Source organism: Pinus tabuliformis, chromosome Q, assembly GCF_031772625.1.
Source record: "Pinus tabuliformis cultivar Carrire ecotype Pingquan chromosome Q, CPIR1, whole genome shotgun sequence".
Classification (NCBI taxonomy): domain Eukaryota; kingdom Viridiplantae; phylum Streptophyta; class Pinopsida; order Pinales; family Pinaceae; genus Pinus; species Pinus tabuliformis.
Genome location: NC_142296.1, coordinates 995,643,425 through 995,664,173, shown reverse-complemented (window position 1 = coordinate 995,664,173; position 20,749 = coordinate 995,643,425). Strand labels below are relative to the sequence as shown.

Genomic DNA, 20,749 nt, shown 5'->3' with positions numbered 1-20,749 from the left:
AAACCCACAAAAACCCAAAAATTGTTTCGCCTAATTTTGACCTCCCAAAATCGACCCCCAAAGGAACTGTGCAATCCCTAACAATTATTCACTGTCTGTTGCAACGATACGGCTAAAAATACCACCTCCGGTGCTCAAAAAATCCTAAAACTTTAAATATGAGATCCTTTTCAAAAACCCAGAAAAACTTAGAAAGGGTTTGGGCTGAATCCAACCTCCCAAATTTGGCCTCAATTATGCCCTAAGCCCTCCAAGTTGCTCCATAAAACAGCCTGCAAGGAACCCCAACAAAATCCTCCTCCTAAGCTCCAAAAATGAAGCAATCTCCTCCTCAAATACTTCCCTTAACCTTCCCGGCAAAGTTCAGCCTCAAAGACTAATACTCTACCTCCCACGTGTGCACCAAGTGTTGCCTCTGCGCTGGCCCGGGAAGTGAAAAGGTCACACTGCAAAGAAGCACCAAAGTGACAAAAAACCTCCTATGCTTCCTATTCGAAAAATATCCCAACCAAACTCCACTACAAGACACCACAAGCAAACTCGGCCTCCTCTTCACCACGTCCTCCAATAATACGCACCACCTAGAGGTGAATGCAACTGCTGGCAACCACAATGGAATCCTCCTATGGAAGAATGCAGAAAACCCTTCCTAGGGTGGTACTCGAAGTCCCCCAAAGAAAGGGTGATCTCTTCACTTGAAGAACTCGTGTTGAACAACAAGTGACTCGACTAAGTAGCTCGAGCAACCAAAGAGAAATTGATATGCCAAAAGATGAATGAAACGAGGAGAGCTACCTTCCTTGTATAGACTTCGTGGAGCACTTTTCCCTCCAATTTTACCTCCATCATCGGCCCGCACCTAACCATCTCCATGCAAAACTTAACCACCTCCATGCAAACTGAACTAGGGAGTGCATATTTCCCTAGTGTGGGTGGCCCCCATGTGTAATTTAATAACAACAAAATAACTTCTCCTAAGTCTAATCTCGTAACAAAAATCGGATGGGCCCCACTATCTCCAAAATTGTCCCCCAAAATGCAATACTTAGTCTTGTTCCAAATTAATTAAGGGACATGACAACTTGGGTAAAGAAAATCTATGGTGTAGCTACGAAGGAATAAGGGAAAATTTGGGAGGAAATAACCCGGTGGGAAGGAGATTTTCTAGATTTGGGAGCATTTTGTAGCAGATTTTATCTATACCCAGTTTTGCTAGCGAGTTAGAGGCTCATGCACAAATTGGGGTCATTGAGGCACGTTGGACTCAGCCCAAATCCTTTCTGGGTTTTATGAGAAAAGGCTAGGATTAATTTTGCAGAATTTCTAGTACCACTCAGTGGCCAGTAGTAGAAATCGCTGGAGGAGGACGCAGTTTATTATGGGACCATTTCCACAACTTGGGTCCATGATATTTTTCTGGGTTATTCTAGGTTCCTTGTGAGGAGGCTCCAGTTAATTTCCTGGAATTTTCTACGCAGTTTATGTAAAGACCGTAAACAGATGCAAATACAATGTAAAGACCGTAAACAGATGCAAATACAGTAAGCGATTTATATCATGAACCTGTAAACAATTTCCTGAAATCTTACAAAATCAACTAACAGAACTGCTGAGGTACCTACCTGTGCCCCTGTGGTTGAAGATGCCTCCAGCTGCGCTGCTACAGTTACCAAAAGACCGAATCCACCCAGCCAAATTGAGCAGAACCTGGCTACTCAATCCAGTGAGCTTCTTAGTTGAAGCCGACTGTTCCCCCGTGCCCAAAACCTCAGAACAATTACGACTCTTCCTGTGGGTGATTTCCCGTAGATAATGTTCCTCCTCCTTCCGATTTTTCCTCCGTTTTTCTTCCCCTTTCCCAAATCATTGTCCCGTGGTTTTATCCTGTTGTTTACCGGTGGTCGCTCTTCCATCTGCAGCCCACCGCTCAGTCTGCTGGTGACACGCTCCTCCCTTACGTATTCCTTCCTTATCTCTTTTAAAGGTCACGAATGTAAATGTCTTATGTTTTAATAAATCATATTATGTTTTATTAAAATATTCTTTTAATATAAACATTATATCCTATATATGTCTTATGATTTAATATATCACATTGTGTTTAATATAACATTATAACTTTATACTTAGTGTCCCTTTTAATTAATTTCTTATATATATTTTAAAATTTATTTTATTAATTTATTAATATAATTTTTATCAATAATCTGGAATATATAATTTATATAGTCCTCTTTTAATATTTACCCATACATTAAGCAATATTGATGGATGAGTAGAACCTCTTTTCAAAGAAGTGTCATGGTATTTAGCACTTATAGTTAATTTAGTATATAACACTGTTGATAATATCCGAGATATATCGGCGATATTCGAAAATATCGCGATATTTTCGGCAAAACGATATATCGCCGAGAAAATATCGCGATATTTTCTGTTTTGATAATATCGCGATATTTTCAAAATATCGGCAAATATCGGAAAATATCGCGATATTTTGAAAATATCGGCTATATTTAAAAATCTGAAAAAAATATTTTTTATGCTTGCCGATATTTGCCGATATTGCCGATAAGATATTTTCTGGACCCTCGCCGATATTTTGCCGATACCGATATTTTCAACACTGGTATATAATACTAGCGCGGTGTATGCGACACATGCATATGTAGCTATCATATGCATGCACCGTATGCCTGCTATTATTCTTGCGTTCTTGATATTTATAGATAGGTCGTTACAGTTTAGAGGCCCAAAACACCAATTCTTTTCCAGCTAGCAGTAGCAGAATTTACTAGGCCAGCAAAGAGACTTGGGAGAGCAGTTTTCAGCACTTGGGCAACTGCATTTCCACCTGGGACTTGACTAGTTTGTTGTAGCAATCCCTGGTTCCTCTTCTTCATTTATATGTACCTTGTTTTCTCAATTAATAAAATGGCTCAGCTATTGGAATTTGGTACAATTTCTGGTGCAATTTGTCATTATGTTGGTGTGTTAGTTTTATGGTTACATGTTTATGCTTTATTTGTTGTTATTACTTAACATTTCCCACAAGGAATATTACACACAGAGGGGTCTATAGACCCAAACTACATCAAATCCAAGGATTAATTTGTTCTTCTTTGGAAGGGGAGTATGCCAGAGATCGTAGAGTACAAGGAAAAATTCCTCTTAGCTAGAAGGAATTGATGAGACTTAATCTAGAGAACATGTGTTATATATGTACCTTTCTGTCTTTGTACTTATCTCTTTCAGGTGACTTATCACTTAGTTTAAACTGATCACTCAGTTACTTTATGCTATATTATTAGAGATCTGTCAAACTTACCACTCATCCACAATTTAATACTTCACATACATTTTCTTAAAATGAATGAGTGCATATATATATGTAGGTGTATGGTGCCGGCAGTATCCTCTCATACTTGCATACTTGTTCTCTTGTGATTTATTGTGTGTATCTTTCTTCTGTTGGTGTTGTGTCATATCAACTCAGCCAATGAATCTATCATACTTGAGCAGCAAAATACAGCTAAAGAAATAACACACAATGCTCATGATATGATTTACATTCTCATTGCTCAATGAAAAATATTCTACAACCAATGGAAATCAATTTGAAAAAGAAACATAAAAGGATGGGACTGAAGATTCCATTAAAAGCATTGTAAGGGGCAAAGAAATTTACCTGAACAGCAAACTGTCCAGTCCCACCAGCAGCGGCTGTAACTAGAACTGTTTGACGAGATTCCATCTTTCCTGCCTTGTCATGTAAAAAAAACAAACAGATTGTAAATAACGAAAAAATGTGATTTATAAACATCATTTAAACTTGAAGGCCATAGAACAAAAACAGCTGTAGTGCTTCTCCCTTTAACAGGATTGAAATAGAACAAGACTTCAAAATAACTAACTTCTAAACATCTATGGCATCTTACATTAAAAAAACCAATGTAAAGGCAAAGCCCCATTACAGCAAACCTTTCTCATCAAAATATGAAGTGCAGAAAGATATCAATCCACATGCATGGGAGATGTAGAATAATAATAAAGTAAAAATGGATTCACTTGATATGATGAGGTAGATCACTTTATATTTGTCACTTGATACCATAAGGTAGATCACTTTATATTTCAGCATGAAATACTTGTTCTACCACTTTCCCTGGCCAATGTTATCACAACCTAACCAGTCATCAAATCAGTCAATCTCAAAAATGAAATGGACTAGGACTGGAGAAAAACCGGACCAAAAAATTGGTTGACAAAAAAATACATAAAATATTAAAATATAGTTAAAAAAATACATATATATTCATGTGCATCCATATCAGTCCAAATCATTATACACAAACATGCAAAATTTCTCATATATATAGCAGGTAAAGATGCATTTAATCAAAATAACACCAAGTACAATCCATCTCTGTGTTGAAATATGTAACTAGGTTCGGACTTCAAAATATCTTATGTAATCTTGATTTTATGTATTTGATGTAAAAGAAAAAAAAGTGTCATTGCTATTTTATATCATGGGTTTCATGCTCAAGGTAAATTTAGTTTTAGGTCAAGCACTGTAATGTTCCTAATTAGGAAAAACAGTGATATGCAAAGCAAACAACAAATACAACACCATAAATTTCAAACACCCATGTAAACTCTAGAAATAAGAACAAGTTGAACCATTTTATTAAGCAATTGGGGCAATAGTACAATAGTGTGGAAGGAGTGCACCTAGGCTTGCCTCAATGGCAAGCGTGACAAAACCTAGGTGATTAGAAAACAAGCCCAGATGATAGAATCAATAGCTTCAATGATGCCCTATGTTGCCCCATAAATATGCATTGCCTGCTGAAAAGAAATTGCTGAAAACCTCACCTGCAGTGCTCAGAAAATTCTGCAAAATTAACCCCAAGCTCCTCACTAGAAACCCACCAAAACCCAGAAAGGAATCTGCCCCAAACCAGCCACCCGGAAAACCCACATAGTGGTGCAATTACCGGATGAATAATAAAACTTCCTGCTGAACTAAAAGGAGATTTCTGGCCTGAATACTACATGGAAAATTCTGCAAATTTAATAACGGACTCCTCTCAACAAACCCCCAAAAACCCAGAAATGATTTTGGCTAATTCCGATCTTTCAAAATTGCCCTCTTTTGGCACTACGCCTTGTTGATTTCTGGTAGAATTGGATGTGCTCTTATCCTCAAAATTTGCAGGGAGGCTAGGACACATGTATTCCACAATACCCAAAAATCGTTTTGGGAAATTCCACCCGAAGGCAATTTTATTAAAATAATTAATTATTTTTAATGGGTGCCTAAGTCTAAACTTAGGAAATTAAAATAATTGAAGTGTATTAATCAAATTGAGGGTGAAACTTGTACAAGAAGACAAAGATCGAGTCCAAATTATTTGAGCCATTGATTAGAATCTAATATGGGCCGTTGATTACTCAACTGGAGGATTATAAGGACTTCAATGGGAATTTGGAAAACACATCGGAGAGAGGTCAAGAGATCGAATTTCTCAAAAAGAATAGTGCAACAATTGCTAGAGAGAAGATCGCAGTCGTTTCTCGCAGTGAGAAGCAAGGATAGTTCTGGTTGGAGAGTTTCCTGATCCGGGAATGCATCACAAAAGAGGCAGAGAGAGATCCAGAAGAGGCAGCGCAGAGGCTACGCTAGGCTGCGTAGGTTGACACAGAAGCAGCGCAAAGCTTGAGAGGAGATCTGTATTTTGCTGGAGAAGTCGAGTTCTGAAGCCAAAAGCTGGGATGTGAGACCAGGAGGGCAAAATTTGAAGATCCAGAAGCAAAACGATCAACCAGAAGGAGTGACGCAGACCCCAAAAGCAGTGATGTAGAACAATGTAGTGATTGCACAAAAATTGCGTAGAGGCTGCTAGGGGCTAGCCATTGAGTGGCTGGATCAGTCTTGGATCGCCAGTGATAGTGTGAGGTATCTCTCACTAATCTTTCTGTCAGTCAGATTCTTTGTATTGGATAGCCAGTAAGGCATCCAAAGATTATATTCAGAAAACTACTTCTTAATAACACAAACCCTCAGCTATTGCATCGGTTTTCCCGCATTGGGTTTTTCCGGGGACATTTGTTTAAAAATAACAGTGTCATGTGTTATGTATTTCTTTCTTGCTCAGTTTCTTGTTTCCACATATAATTTTAATTGGTGAAGGTTGCAGTGTATTAGTTTCGGTATTTGTTGTAGGATGCAGTGAATAATTTGTTCAGTAATTAACAAATAGAAGGAACTTAATCAGTTGTTGCAGTAGAAATTTGGGTCTTCCAAATTTTCACATGGTATCAGAGCTGCAGGTGAAGCAAGAGAGCAGAGCCGGAAGAGCCCAACACTAAAGAGAAAGAGGGAAGTCGAAGTGTTGCATAGGCAGCAAATCGAATCCCTAGAGGGATTGCGCAGTCTAGGCCAGGAAAGAAATTTGTTTTGAGGAAAATCTCTCTCTGAGTGAGTCAACAGAGAGAAAGACTTCCAGATCGGAGTTTGCGAGTGTCAGAGGGAGAGTGCAGAGCAGATTTCTGGTGAGACGCAGTTTTCTGCAGCAGTTGCTGGGGCAGAAAAACATCAGAAGGGAGGAGACACTACCTTGAGGGAATTCTTCCTCAAAGGACTTCCAACCAAGAAGCATGAATTTTCATTTGCTGAGCAGCAGCAGGGAGCAACAGATCTACTAACTCCAGCAGGAAGTGCGTAGTCCAACCCAACAACAGCGTAGAGGAGAGGAAGCAATTCAACATTTTAGCAGAGATGGCCACGGATGGGCAAGATCTATCGAAGAGCAGCAAATTAGATCCAATTGCTGCAAATTTATCACATAGATTAGTATCCTTGCTACGGGAGTCCAACAGAATCAGTAGCAGGAGAATCACAGTGTTAGCAGACGCAACTAGTCATTCAAATGACAGTGGCATAGCTAGTTGCAGTAAGTTTCAAGAAGATAGTTGCAAAACTAGTTGCAGTGACACAGATAGTGTGAATTGCCCAGTTGTAGTATGCAGGTACAGTTCCAGCCAGGAGATTCCCAGCACTGAGCTTTGCAGTCTAGTTTTCAATGCAAGAGGACTATGCGAGTTTCTAGGAGGGTGTAGAAAGATTGAGACTCAAAGGGAGTCTAGTTCCAAAGGGAGCAACCCTATGGAAGCTAGAACTTCTAGATCTGGGAAGATCAGACTCATTATTGCAGTAGTTGCAGCAGCAGTGCAAAAGCATCAGCAGAGCAGTAGCAGTCGCAGTATGAGTAGATCATATTTTGCCATGATTTCCCAGATACCACCAAGGGAGAGGTGGGGTGATCTAGAACTGTATTTCGAAAGAACTGTAGATGGGCAGGATCCTTGAGGAGCCCACCTCTCGGATCAATACCTTGCTATGGGAGCCCTGATCAGAAGTAGCAGGATGGACCAGTGTCAATTGGTGCAAAGGAGTGTCAGAGTGACATTTGTAGTAGCTACAAGCACCAGAAACTGTGTAGCGCAGAGCAAAATTGGCAGCAGTGTAGTTGGCACAGTGTAAAGTCAACAACAACAAAGAGGTTTCAAAGGGTCAACGCAAAGACTAGCACCAGTCAAAATTCCAGCAACAAATGCATCATGTTGAACGTCTGTTCAGTAAGTTTGGATGATTTTTTGTTGCTGATGTAGTAGCAGCAGTAAATGGAGAAGGTTGTAGTGCAGATGCAGTGTTGGCAATGGCAGGGCCAGTAGCAGCACAGATGCAGAATTTACGAGGGTTGCAATACAGATGTAGTGTTGGCGGTGGCAGGGTCAACAACAGTATAGAGGCAACATTTGCGTAGTAGTTGGTGGGCAGTGATGTCAGATATCAGCAACCCAGAGGGATATGTTATAGAACAAGGTGATGCTTCAGCAGGTTGCATTACTAGAGCACATTCCTCACTAAGAGGAAATGTTGATTTCTAGTAGCATCACATGTGCTCTTGGCCTCAAAATTTGCAGGGAGGCTAGGACACATGTATTCCACAATACTCAGAAATTGTTTTGGGAAATTCCACCTTGAGACAATTTTATTAAAATAATTAATTATTTTTAATGGGTGCCTAGTTCTAAACTTAGGAAATTAAAATAATTAAAGTGTATTAATCATACTAAGGGTGAAACTTCTAGAAAAAGAAAGAGATCGAGTCTAAATTATCTAAGCCATTGATTAGAATCTAATCTGGGTTGTTGATTACTCAACTGGAGGATTATAAGGACTTCGATGGGAATAAAGAAAACACATCGGAGAGAGATCAAGAGATCGAATTTCTCTGAAAGCATAGCACAGCAGTTGCTAGAGAGAAGATCGTGTTGATTTTGGGTAGCATCGGATGTGCTCTAGCCATGAAATTTGGTGGAGAGGCTAAGGCACATGAGATCTCCAAGACCCAAAAATCGTTTGGAGAAATTCCACCCGGATGAGGAGTTATTAAAATAATTAATATTTTTAATGGGTTCCTAAGTCTAAGCTTAGGAAAATAAAAATATTAATGTGTATTAATAAAATATGGGTGAGAAAGTTCTAAGTGACGAGGATCAAGCCAATTCTAATCTTAGCCATTGATTAGGGACTTAAACTCGACCATTGAAGACTCAACAAGAAAAGAATAAGAAGAGGCTTGAGGGTCAGTTGGAGATACACCAAGTGATCAAAGAATTCGATTTTTTGGGGCGAGGTTTGCTAAGGAAATCGAGTTAGTGATCAGAGTTGCAGTGAGAGGCAGTTCAATAATGGATTTTCATCCGAGGCTGAAGAATACATAGCAAAGAGGCAGTGTAGTGCCAGGAGAGACAACACAACCCTAGAAGCGCTAATGCAGAGGCCACAGAGCTAACGCAGAAGGCTGACGCAGGTGACGCAAAAGTCGTAGAGGCTGATGCTAGGCCTCAGAGGCAGTGCTGGGGATATTTTGTGGGGCAGACTGGGAGCAGATCAGTAGATTCTGAGCTAGGATAGGGTGACGCATCTCCTAGATGAGTGATACAGTTCCACAACAATGCTTGGAGCAGCTTTCGCTATCCAGCATAGGGAATAAGCAGATTCACTATGAGGTTTGATCATCTGCTTGCTGATTTGCCAGAATATCTGTCTCTGGATAGAGGTACTACCACCAAGGATATTCTCTGTTGGGTGAGCCATTTCTGGCACCCTGGTTGTATTCATGAAATTTGCTTAATAATACAAACCCTCTATATGCTGCACTGGTTTTCTCGAATTGGGTTTTCCAGGGACGGTTATCCAAAAATAACAGTGTCCCTTGTGTTATTGTCTCAGTTTATTTTAGTGCATGATTTGTATATTTGTGAAGCCTGCAATAGTGTTTACCTTGATGTTTATGCAATTAAATAACTTGTTAATGTAAAGAACAAGTAGGATGTTGTAAACAAGTAATTATAGTAGGGCTTTCTCATGTGTTAGATTCAGGAATTTTCACATGGTATCAGAGCGATTGCAGATCATAGGCGACTGAAGACACCAACCAAGAAATCTGAGAATTTGTAGCAGAGAAGCAGCTGTCCCGAGAGACAGCGTTGTTCCAGAGCTGAAGAGGCAAGAGGAGTGACGCAGTGCAGAGAGTGTGATGCAGAGGCTCACACAGTTCCTGCGTCAGCACTCTGAGCCAGGATCAAGGCCAATGCAGAGGTAGAGAAGGGAAAATCAGGCTCACGCAGAGCCACATCATCTTTCCGAGCCAGGAAGGATTGACGCAATTGGCAGGGAGGAGCAGATTCAGCCCACGCAGATATTGAGCAGAGCCTTAAGGGCTCAAATTCATCGATTTGCCAGGGCTAAGGGAGTTGTGCATATTTTGATTTGAAGAGTTGGTGGGACGTTGTTTTTGTCGGTGCAGAACAGTGTCTAAGGAGACTGAACCAAGGTAGAGGGAAGCACTATGTCGACAGATTTCTAGCCAAGAAATCTAGATCCGAGTTGCAGCGGCAAAGGAGGATTGGAGAGGAATGATTCGACGGTTGGCTGAAGGATTTCCGAGAGGGAAATCAGGACTCAGAGGGAGTCTAGAGAAGAGGAGCGGAGATGGTAATGGATGGGTTGAGGGATCAGGACAGATTGGACAAAGCATCCAATTTTGTCATCTGGAAGGCCAGGATCCTGGCAATCCTAGACAAACATTGCATCAAGGACTATGCCTCGAAGGTTATTGTTGAACCGGTTGACGTTGATCCATTGAAGAAATACAAGCAGGCCCAGGCTAAGGCCAAGTGCATGATCCTAGATGGGGTCAAACATCATGTAGTACCACACATTGCTGAGAAGAACACAGCAAGGGATATGTGGGAGACCCTGACCACCTTGTATCAGGGCTCTTCCGTGCAACAAAAGATGCTATTAGAAAATCAGCTAAGACAATATCATATGTAGAAAGGAGAGGATATAGATCCCTTCCTTCTCAGGTTGCAAGGGATTCGCGACCAACTTACTTCAGTGGTATCTACACCGAATCCAAATTTTATGGTCAGGACTGCCCTAAATGCAGTTTCTAAGGAGTGGGAGACGTTTGTCCAAAGCATTTTGGGCAGAGAAACTCTCCCCAGTTGGAAGGAGATGTGGGCATCTCTTCGATAGGATGAGCTCAAGAGATTGACCAAGGCAGGGAGTAGCGGTAAGGGAGTTTGAATCAAGAAGAAGGAGGAGGAGGTGCAACTCTCGCATCAGCGGCACAACAAGGGCTACAGAAGAGGAAGAAGAAAGACATCTCCAAGGTCCAGTGCTTCAACTGTGGGGAGCTAGGACATTATGCTTCTTAGTGCCCCAGGAAGAAAGGCAAGGGAGAAGTTTCTGACTCAAAGGCTACTCCAGCAAAGGCAGAGAAGGATGTCGAGACTGATGATGATTGTGCCATGAGTGCTCATGCACCTCTAAAGAAGAGGTGGGGAGACTTGGAGCTGTAGTAGAGAGGACTACAGAAGGGGGCAGGATCTTTGAGGTGCCCAAACTCTTGGATCACATACAGCTACGGGAGCCCTTAACGATAGTAGCATGATGACAGGTGTCAAATGGAGCAAGGTGTAATGGAGAAACAGTGGCAGAGCTAGAGTGCCGAAATCTAAGGCAGAACAGTAGAGGTTGCAACAGTGCGAGAGGCATAGAGGTGTTTGCAGCAACGTAGTGGCAGTAGAGGGAGCACAGGATAGCAGCTAAGGTAGCTTCAGCGTCACGAGGCTTCCAGACTGACCAGGTTGTCAGTGATTAGGTGAATTCAGTTACTTACTTCTCGGTAACTGAGTTGTAGTGCAGCAGTTAGTAGTGGCAATGTTATGGGCAACATTTTTGAGAGGGAGTTGCAGTACAGATGTAGCAGTGGCAATGTTATGGGCAGCATTTTTGAGAGTATAGGAAGCAGTAGTGCAATGGATGTGGGGCAGTAGGCCAAGCATCAGAACAGAGGACCGATATGGAGGATCAGCGGGATGCTTCTATGGTGAAGCATTGCTAGAGCACATTCCTCGCTAAGAGGGAGTGTTCATTTTGGATAGCATCGGATGTGCTCTAGCCATGAAATTTGGCAGCAAGGCTAAGGCACATGAGATCTCCAAGACCCAAAAATAGTTTGGAGAAATTCCACCCAGCTGAGGAGTTATTAAATAATTAATATTTTTAATGGGTTCCTAAGTCTAAACTTAGGAAAATAAAAATATTAATGTGTATTCATAAAATATGGGTGAGAAAATTCTAAGTGACGAGGATCAAGCCAGTTCTAATCTTAGTCGTTGATTAGGGACTTAATCTCAGCCGTTGAAGACTCAACAAGAAAAGTATAAGAAGAGGCTTGAGAGTCAGTTGGAGATACACCAAGTGATCAAAGAATTCTATTTTCTGGGGCGAGGGTTGCTGAAGAAATCGAGTTAGTGTTCAGAGTTGCAATGAGGGGCAATTCAGCAAGGGATTTTCATCTGAGGCTGAAGAATACATAGAAGAGAGGCAGCACGGTGCTAAGAGAGACAGCGCGGGGCCTAGAAGGGCTGATGCAAAGGCCAAAGACCTGACGCAGAGGATGCAGAAGGCTAAGTCGTAGAGGTTGATGCTGTGCCTCAGAGGTAGCACTGAGGATATTCTATGGTGCAGATTAGGAGCATATCAACAGATTCTGAGATGGGATAGGGTGACACAACTCCTGAAGGAGTGATGCAGTTCCAGAGCAGTGCTTGGAGCAGCTTTCGTTGTCCAGCATAGGGAACAACCAGAGTCGCTGTGGGGTTTGATCATCCATTTGTTGATTTGCCCAAAATATCTGTCTCCGGATAGAGATACTACTGCCAAGGATATTCTCTGTTGGGTGAGCCATTTCTGGTACCCTAGTTGTATTCACGAAATCTGCTTAATAATACAAACCCTCTATATGCTGCATCGGTTTTCCCGCATTGGGTTTTTCTGGGGACGATTGTCCAAAAATAATGGTGTCTCTTGTGTTATTGTCTCAGTTTATTTCAGTGCATGATCTGTATATTTGTGAAGGCTGCAATAGTGTTTACTTCGATGTTTATGCAATTAAATAACTTGTTAATGTAAAGAACAAGTAGGACATTGTAAACCAGTAATTGCAGTAGGGGTTTCTGATGTGTTAGATTCAGGAAGTTTCACAGATCGAAGTGATTTCTTGTAGTGAGGAGCAGGGATAGTTCCGGTTGGAGAGTTTCCTGATCCAGGAATACATTGCAGAGGATGCAGAGAGAGATCCAGAAGAGGCAGCGTAGAGGCTACGCTAGGATGCATAGGCTGACACAGAAGCATCGTAGAGCCTGAGAAGAGATTCGTATTTTGTTGGAGAAGTTGAGTTTTGAAGCCAGAAGCTGGGGTGTGAGATCAGGAAGGCAAAAGTCGAAGATCCAGAAGAAAAACGATTAGCCAAAAGGAGTGATGCAGACCCCAGAAGTAGTGACGCAGAACAACGCAGTGATTGCGTGAAAACTACATAGAGGCTGCTAAGGGCTACCCATTCAGTGGTTGGATCAATCCTGGATCGCCAGTGATAATGTGAGGTATGTTTCACTAATCTCTCTGTCAGTCAGATTCTCTGTATTGGATAGACAGTAAGGCATCCAAACACTGTATTCAGAAAACTACTGCTTAATAATACAAACCCTCAGTTGTTGCATCGGTTTTCTCGCATTGGGTTTTTCTGGTGACATTTGTCCAAAAATAACGGTGTAATGTGTTGTGTATTTCTTTCTTGCTCAGTTTCTTGTTTTCGCATATAATTTTAATTGGTGAAGGCTGCAGTGTATTAGTTTCGGTATTTGTTGTAGGATGTGTTGACCATTGGAGTGGCACCTGATGATTATATGAAGACTCCATGCCCAAGGATGATCCAGAGGACACGTACCATTAGATATCGTCAGTCAACAGAGTTTTTTTAACTCTACTTCTATCTTCTCATCATCTTTCTTGTACCCAGATTCCACACCCTACAGGGAATTGTAATAAGTGATACTAGTAATGATGAGTTTTGAGTCTATAACAGGCCTAGGATGTTGGAACTCGATCAGCAAATGAGTACACCTTGGAGTGTTTTTTTTATCTGGCTAATTATCCCTTATTTTTCAGAAGCGAATAATTTTTTAAGATTTTTCACTCACGTTTTACCCCAAAGCCAGGGTGATAGTTTGAAGATTGAGCCCCTGACACATCTTAGTGTCTAGAGTCGATGTATATTACCATACTAGATCACAGAAAAAAATTCATGGAATTTGGTTAGGTCTAGATAGTCATTTTTTAATTTTTTAGATTTACCGCAGGTCAAAAATTACAAATAAAATTGTATTTAAATTGGAATAAGTGTAGTATAGAGAAGTTGTATGGGGTATGAGTAATAAAAATTACACGTCTCACCCTCAACTTTCTATTATGACACACTTTGAGGGGTTAATAATGTGTTTTGGACCCTCAAAACCCACTTTTCCTAAGTTTAGTGGGAAATCTGGCAATTAATTAAGCCAGAAATTAAATAAATAGAGAAAAATAAATATCCACACATGCTAAATGTGGTGGAAATGAGGTGGAAAATTATGGGGGAGTTAAAGTGAAGTCCCAAGGTGATGTGGACTCCTAAAATCAAAGAAAGGACGTGCTCAAATAAAATCAAATTTCTGGCATTAAATGAAAAAGTTGCTTGGAAATTCGAATTTGTGAAGTTAATGCACATTTGGGAGGATTTGGGAGAATATTTGGTGGAGATTTTTGTGGAAAATTGTCCCCACGGGGGTTACCACTCATATACACTTGTCATTCCAAATTTCCACCATAAAATTCGAATTTGGCACATAAAGGAAGAAGAAAATGATGGCCACTTGCTAGAATTCGATTTTTACACTTGGCATTGGAGCTCCATTCAACAAATTCGAATTTCTCTTTGGGATTGTCACCCAATGCCATTTGTCATTGTCATTCTTCATTGGGATTTTCTCCCAACTCTCTATATAATAGAGCCATGGGCTCTCACATTATATAAAATTTGTTACTAGCTATTGTGCTTGCGGAAGCGCTATTGCCTTGTACACTTTCAGAAATATCAATAAAGACTTTGGGGTTTCATTCATGAGGAGTTCCTCCTTTTCGAGTGTGATGAATTGTTGAGCATTGGTATAATTCCTTTTACTCATGCTTTGATCTAATTTGCTTCCATATGCTCTTGTAGATTTGTTAATGTAGAGCTATCTTGCATTGACATTTGATTTAGAAGTATGCTCTAGATATAGAATGCTCTAGTTGGTTTTAAATAAATTTCTAGAGTTTCTTATCATTGTTTATTGCTAAATCTATATGGAACTAATTATTGATTGAAGTTTTGTAGAGGGATCATCTTGTTGGGATTACAGAATCAAGCGTGAGGGGAAGTCTTTGGAGAGACCAACCCACTCTTGATGCATTCTTAAAGGAGCTCTCATTTGTTCTTTGAACCTTCATAGTCTTATTTTACAAAGTGGTATTGCAGGGATTTCAGCGCATAGCTTGTACACAAGTTGAGAACTTTTAAATTTAAATCTCTTTTAAAAAAAACATTTTACTTCATTTCTTTCATTTGCTATCTAAGAGCTTGAAGATGGCTAAGAAAAGACGAGAGTTTACTCTCACTCTTTATCTTAACCTTTTGTAAATTATAATTGTACATATATATTTTATCTTGCTGATTTTTCCATTAATACTTAGCTTATTTTGCAACCATTGTTTGGATTGTTTGCTACCTCTTGTGTGGCAGATTTTGAAGAGAAACTTCCCGCAACATCTAAAAAGTGTTTGGAAGACCTTTGGCAAGTGTTGGGGGTTCAATTTCCAAGGATGTCATGAGCCCTTTTGAGACTTATTTTGACCAAGTCGAGTTCACTAGAGGGCTGCCCATTTTCCTCTCTAAGCCGTGGGCATTTGGAGGAAACTCACACCTTTTTTCCCTTGCATAAGTTTTGTGAGATCTTGTCACTACTTTCTCAAGAAACGAGGTCTAGTGTCCAAGTTTCAAGCAATTATTGTGAGGAATCTCCTTGAAGTATAGTTGAGAACTTTGAAGGGCCCTCTTCTCATTGTAATATTAATAAAAGATCTAACTTGCTTGTGAGAGCTTGGGATTTCTCCGATGGTATCCTATCTCCCCATTTAGAGGGAGGCTTCTCTTGGGTGGATTGACATTTGCATGGTTTAAGTTTTCATACCTCATTCACTTTCATGCATGCTTTAATTGGGAATTAACACAACCTCACTATCACATTTCATTAAGTTAAAGTTTGTTACAATTTCATTTGAGCTTTGCATTTTCTTTCTCATTGTTGCTTGGAGCTACAAACTTACACTTTACTTTGGGCAATTCATCTTTTACATGCAAGCATTTTATATTCTTAACAAACTTTGATTCATTTCCATTTACCTTGGTAAATTGTTTCATGAGCACTTGAATACATGCTTCAATTTTATGCTACATTGTTATCTTGAATATTGGAGCAATTTATTGTCATTGTCTATTTGAAACAAATTTTACTTTCAAGCAAATTACTTGTATCATTTTAATTCATTGATGAAACACATGCAACACTTGTAAGCTAATTTTATTCCTCCAATTGAAGTTATAATTGCAACTTATGTTGAACACTATTTCATTTTCAAGCATTGCAAATCAATCTTTTTGAAGCATTTGCATGTATCATTATTTTAATTTGGGGAATTAACATAATTTGCATCAGTGTTGCACGAAGCGGGAGCGAAGCGGAAGCGCGAAGCGGAAGCGCGGAGCGCGGAAGCGTCATTTTCCAAAAATCTAGGGAGCGAAGCGTCCGCGGAAGCGTCTGCTATATATATATATTTTTTTATATTTTTTTGCATTTATACTCAAAACAAACATCCCAAATACCAAATTAATTGTAGAAGACATGAAAACATGCATATTTTTGCATAAATCAAGATAGATATGGCATCCATGATTCCATTGTAGTTACTAGTATGTACAACAATCATCTATATTCTAGCTATTACAAACATACATCAAATTTTGAAGCATATTATAAAACATAAAACATTTAAGCATATTATAAAACATAAAACATAGAGCATATTATGATTTATCTAGCAAGTGAGCAACTGTCAACATTTGTCATGTCCAAAATTCAAATAATAATGTTTACAAAATATGTCACTTGGTCACCGCCAAGCCAAAAAGGTTCAAAATTCAAATTCACAAGTCTACAAGTCTAATGAGTAATCTATGACAAAAAGAAGTAGATTGTGAATATATCTACTAATCTCTCCTCCTTCCACCACGAATAGAACGTGATGGCGGGCCTCCACGTGGTGGCAATGAAGAAGATGGTCCCTGTGTAATTCGTGGCACTGGAACTGATGAAGAAGAACCTCCTCTAGTAGAAACCAAGGGACCAGATGGGGGTGGGGGTGGTGGCATATCAACACCCGTGTCATCATCCTAGAATCGCTCAAAAAATTCATGCAAACAAAAAACACTAGTTAACAAAAAAATTAAAAACATGAATTCTTTATAAGGGAAAATTGGAAAATTCATACCACAATGGACATACCTGGATAAGAGAATCCTCTAATTGCTCTAGTCGCAACACTCCATCCTCCAAATTGGGCTCCTCTGGATTCTTGTCCCAAGTCAACAAGTCTTTATTAGACTTTGCATCTTCACAGTAATGGGACAACAATCGCAAGTTGTAATGAACATAAACCAAGCTCTCTGCCCGGTCTAAATTCAACCTGTTCCTTTTAACACTGTGGATGAAAGAATAAGAGCTCCAACACCTCTCTGCAGAAGAAGTGTTTACCACCTGTGATAGCACCCGCAATGCCAAACTCTGTAGAAGTGGAGTAGGCCCTCCATGCATGTTCCACCACTCAAGAGCAGAAAAATTCTCTCGATCTTGAATTGCATGCATGCTCGAAAATGGACCAGTGCTGCTCGTATAGTTGCTCACGTGTCTCCGTACCAATGCAGCCTCCTCCTCATCAGGGATTAATCTACTCAATGCAGCCATATATTTTTCGTGAACCTCTTTATCTTGGTGTGGTCTTCTCCTGACTCCCCCCCCAGGTGCTGGTTTTGAAAGCCATGATGGATGATAGTATTTAGGTGTCAAAACATATGCTAATGCATGCAATGGAACATTTAGGCTATCCCATCGTTTTACCACCTCTTCACGAATATATTTGTACAAGGTGGTATCTCTAGGCTCAACAATGTCTTTAATCTGCCCCAACATGCTATCCATTTGCTCATACACCTCCCCAATTACTGGTCGATCTGAATCTGCAAACTTGATCATGTAATAAATTGGTTTGGTGAATTGCAAAACATATTTAACCTGTGACCAAAAGTAACTGTCAAGAACAATGTCCTTGACTTCATTAGCACCATCTGTGTCATTGTTAATTTCATCCCATGTTTCAGCACACACCAGATTAGTTAAAGCTTGTCTCACCCTCACTAGCCGCCTAAAGGTGAGGTAATAACTAGCAAATCTTGTCTTTGCAATTTTAAGCAATTGCAACTTGGAGTAAGTGCCATAGAAGTAGTTTACCCTTGTATGCCCTGTGATGAATTTAATGAGCTGCTTCCCTTTCCTGTAAACCTCAGCAATCCACCCACAATCTTTGTGTTTCACAATATCATGCATCAAAAGGTTCAATGTGTGAACCAGGCACCCAGACCAAAAGATGTGTGGATGAGTACGCTCAATAATTTTTCCTGCTAACTTACAATTTGCTGCATTATCTGTGATCACTTGAATCACATTATTCGGACCAACATCTTTGATTGATTTCAATAGGAGATCTGCAATGTTTTGTGCAGTTGCACTGATGGAGGAGGAGTCATGAGATGCAATAAATACTGCACCACTAGAAGAAACACCAAGAACATTTATCAAATGTTGGTTTCTAATATTTGTCCACCCATCTGATACAATGGATACCCCATAATCCACCCACTCATGTGTAAAACGTGTCAAAGCTCTTTGAACCTTAGCTTTTTCTCTTTCTAATAACACTGTTCTAGCTTTCTCATAGTTGGGGGCCTTGTATCCTTTTGGGGCTTCATTGATGGCCTTTACCATGTCTTGCCAATAGGGAGAGCGAAGCACATTGAATGGTACACCGCAAGCACAAAGAAAACGGACTATCTTTCCATCCACATCATCCCTCCCAGTAACATTAAGGAAATCCCCTATTGTTTTTCTACCTCCAGAGGTTGCAAAAGTACCATGAGGAGATGGGCAACTACCAAATTTAGAGGTTGCACTTGATTCAGAATGAGTTTTTTGTTTCTTGTTTTTTCCTTGTGCAGCCATCTCTAATTTGATGTATTTTTGTCTTTGTTCACTTGAAATGTTTGGGCAAATGTTTACCCCCACGGAACCCTTTCTTTCATCACTGTCTAGCACCCCACAAAGATGCCTCCTCAGACGGGTATATGAACCCGTATATGGTTTTCCTCCATGACAACCATGAGGGCACATCCATTTGTAAGATCCACCACCCTTTCCCCCTTCAAGTTTGGTCACAAAGGTCCACAAGGGATTTGATGTACCTTTCCCATCTTGTGCTTCAGTGTCCTCTTCAAGTTCATCCCCTTCCTCTTCAAACCCTTCCTCCTCATCATACATTGGGTCACTACTATTAGGACCAAGTTCATCCCCTTCCTCTTCCCCTCTATTCCTCACCCTTGCCATCATTAAAACCAAGAGTGGAATGATACATAGAAGCCAAAAGAACACCATCTTGGAATATGGATATAGGTGGTGGACAACCTGTAAATAAAGGAGCAAGTAGAAACAATGGGAAAGAGTAGGAGAGGGAGGAGAAAAATACAATTTTTTTTTCAAAAAAACAAGGGAGTTTGGGGTTTGAACTTACCTCTTTAGCTCTTGTAGATGAAGTCCTCCAAGCTCTTGCTCCAAGCTCCTCCTCCTTCTCCTAGCTCCTCCTCCTTCTCCTAGCTCCTCCTTCTTCACTCCTCCAAGCTCTCCTCTCTTCTCCTCTCCTTTCCTCTCTTCTCTTCTCCTCTCCTCTCTTCTCTTCTCCAACTCTCATAAACTCAAAGTGAGAAAATGAGAAGAGAATGGGGGCTTTATTCTTTTCTAAAGTCACCCTAGACTCACCCTAAACTAACCTAACCCACCCCCTCATGCTAGTCTAGACACAAGTTAAAACAAATTAAAAAAAAATCAATTAAAAAACTGCATTGCGCGGGGTTGCTTCCGGAAGCGCCCGGGTGGCGTGCGGGATCCGTGCGGTTCCGGGCCGGAAGCGGGGCGCCACCCCGTGCCCGAACCGCCCACCGAACCGCGGATCCGGGGGGGCCGCAACCAAAAAGGCAGGAATCGCCTTAAAAAACCGGAACCGCGCCACCTTCTGTTCAGAATCGCGCTTCAGCAATGGATTCCGGGACGGTTCGCTCCGAACCGCGTTTCCGGGTTTGGATCCTCCGGGGGGGGGGCGATTCCTGCAACACTGATTTGCATTTCATCTAGGCATTTTAGTGTAGGAAGGCCCCAAGCTTCATTAAAATTTTACCTCCAACATAAGTTGTTTGAAGTAGTCATCTTAGGGATCCTCTACTCTATTAACTCTTCACTGTAAGATTCATATCATTGGGTGAAGGTGAGGTTTGAGGATTGAAGAGTTAAATTATAATCTCGTTGTAGAGCTAATTAATAAAATTAACCAAAAGCACTTCCCATTACATTTATTTTACTTGTCTCTTGATGGTTTGAGTTTTCATATGCAAAGTCTATTCCAAAAGAAAGTATTGTAATCATTCCAAACAAGTGTTTTCTTTTCATGTTTCAAGTCTAATTGCATATTGATGTCTTGGTTTAGCACTTCCTTTCTTTTACATTTATAAGTTAATTACTAATTTTTGGGTTTTGGCAAAGATATGTTTCACATGTTTTGACTTATAAAGTTGATTATCTCAAAAGCATTTTGTATCTTACATATCTTGTGCTAATAATTCTTATTTACATTTCAGGGTTACTTTGTTTTCTCTTTTGAGAGCATTGCATTTTACTTTGAGCAAATATATTTTTAAATTGTTGAGAAAATTCCTTATAAGGCATTGGTTTTATGGTTTTTAATCATATTAGATTGGCATTGTTATTTCAAGTTGCTCACTTCATATTTGCCCATAAATCCTTAAAAGTAATCCATTTTCACTATAACACTCTCCTAGAAACTCACATCTTTTAACTTAACTTTTCA

At 40.2% G+C, this 20,749-nt stretch overlaps 1 protein-coding gene across 1 annotated transcript in view; it reads right to left on the bottom strand.

Annotated features, from left to right (window-relative positions):
• LOC149222822 (uncharacterized) overlaps positions 1-20,749 on the bottom strand; it is a 496,388-nt gene that overhangs the window by 237,419 nt on the left and 238,220 nt on the right. Inside the window, exon 15 of the mRNA XM_089387688.1 lies at positions 3,689-3,763. Within this exon, the coding sequence (XP_089243814.1) occupies positions 3,689-3,763 (75 nt within the window). The remainder of the gene's footprint in view (positions 1-3,688; positions 3,764-20,749) is intronic.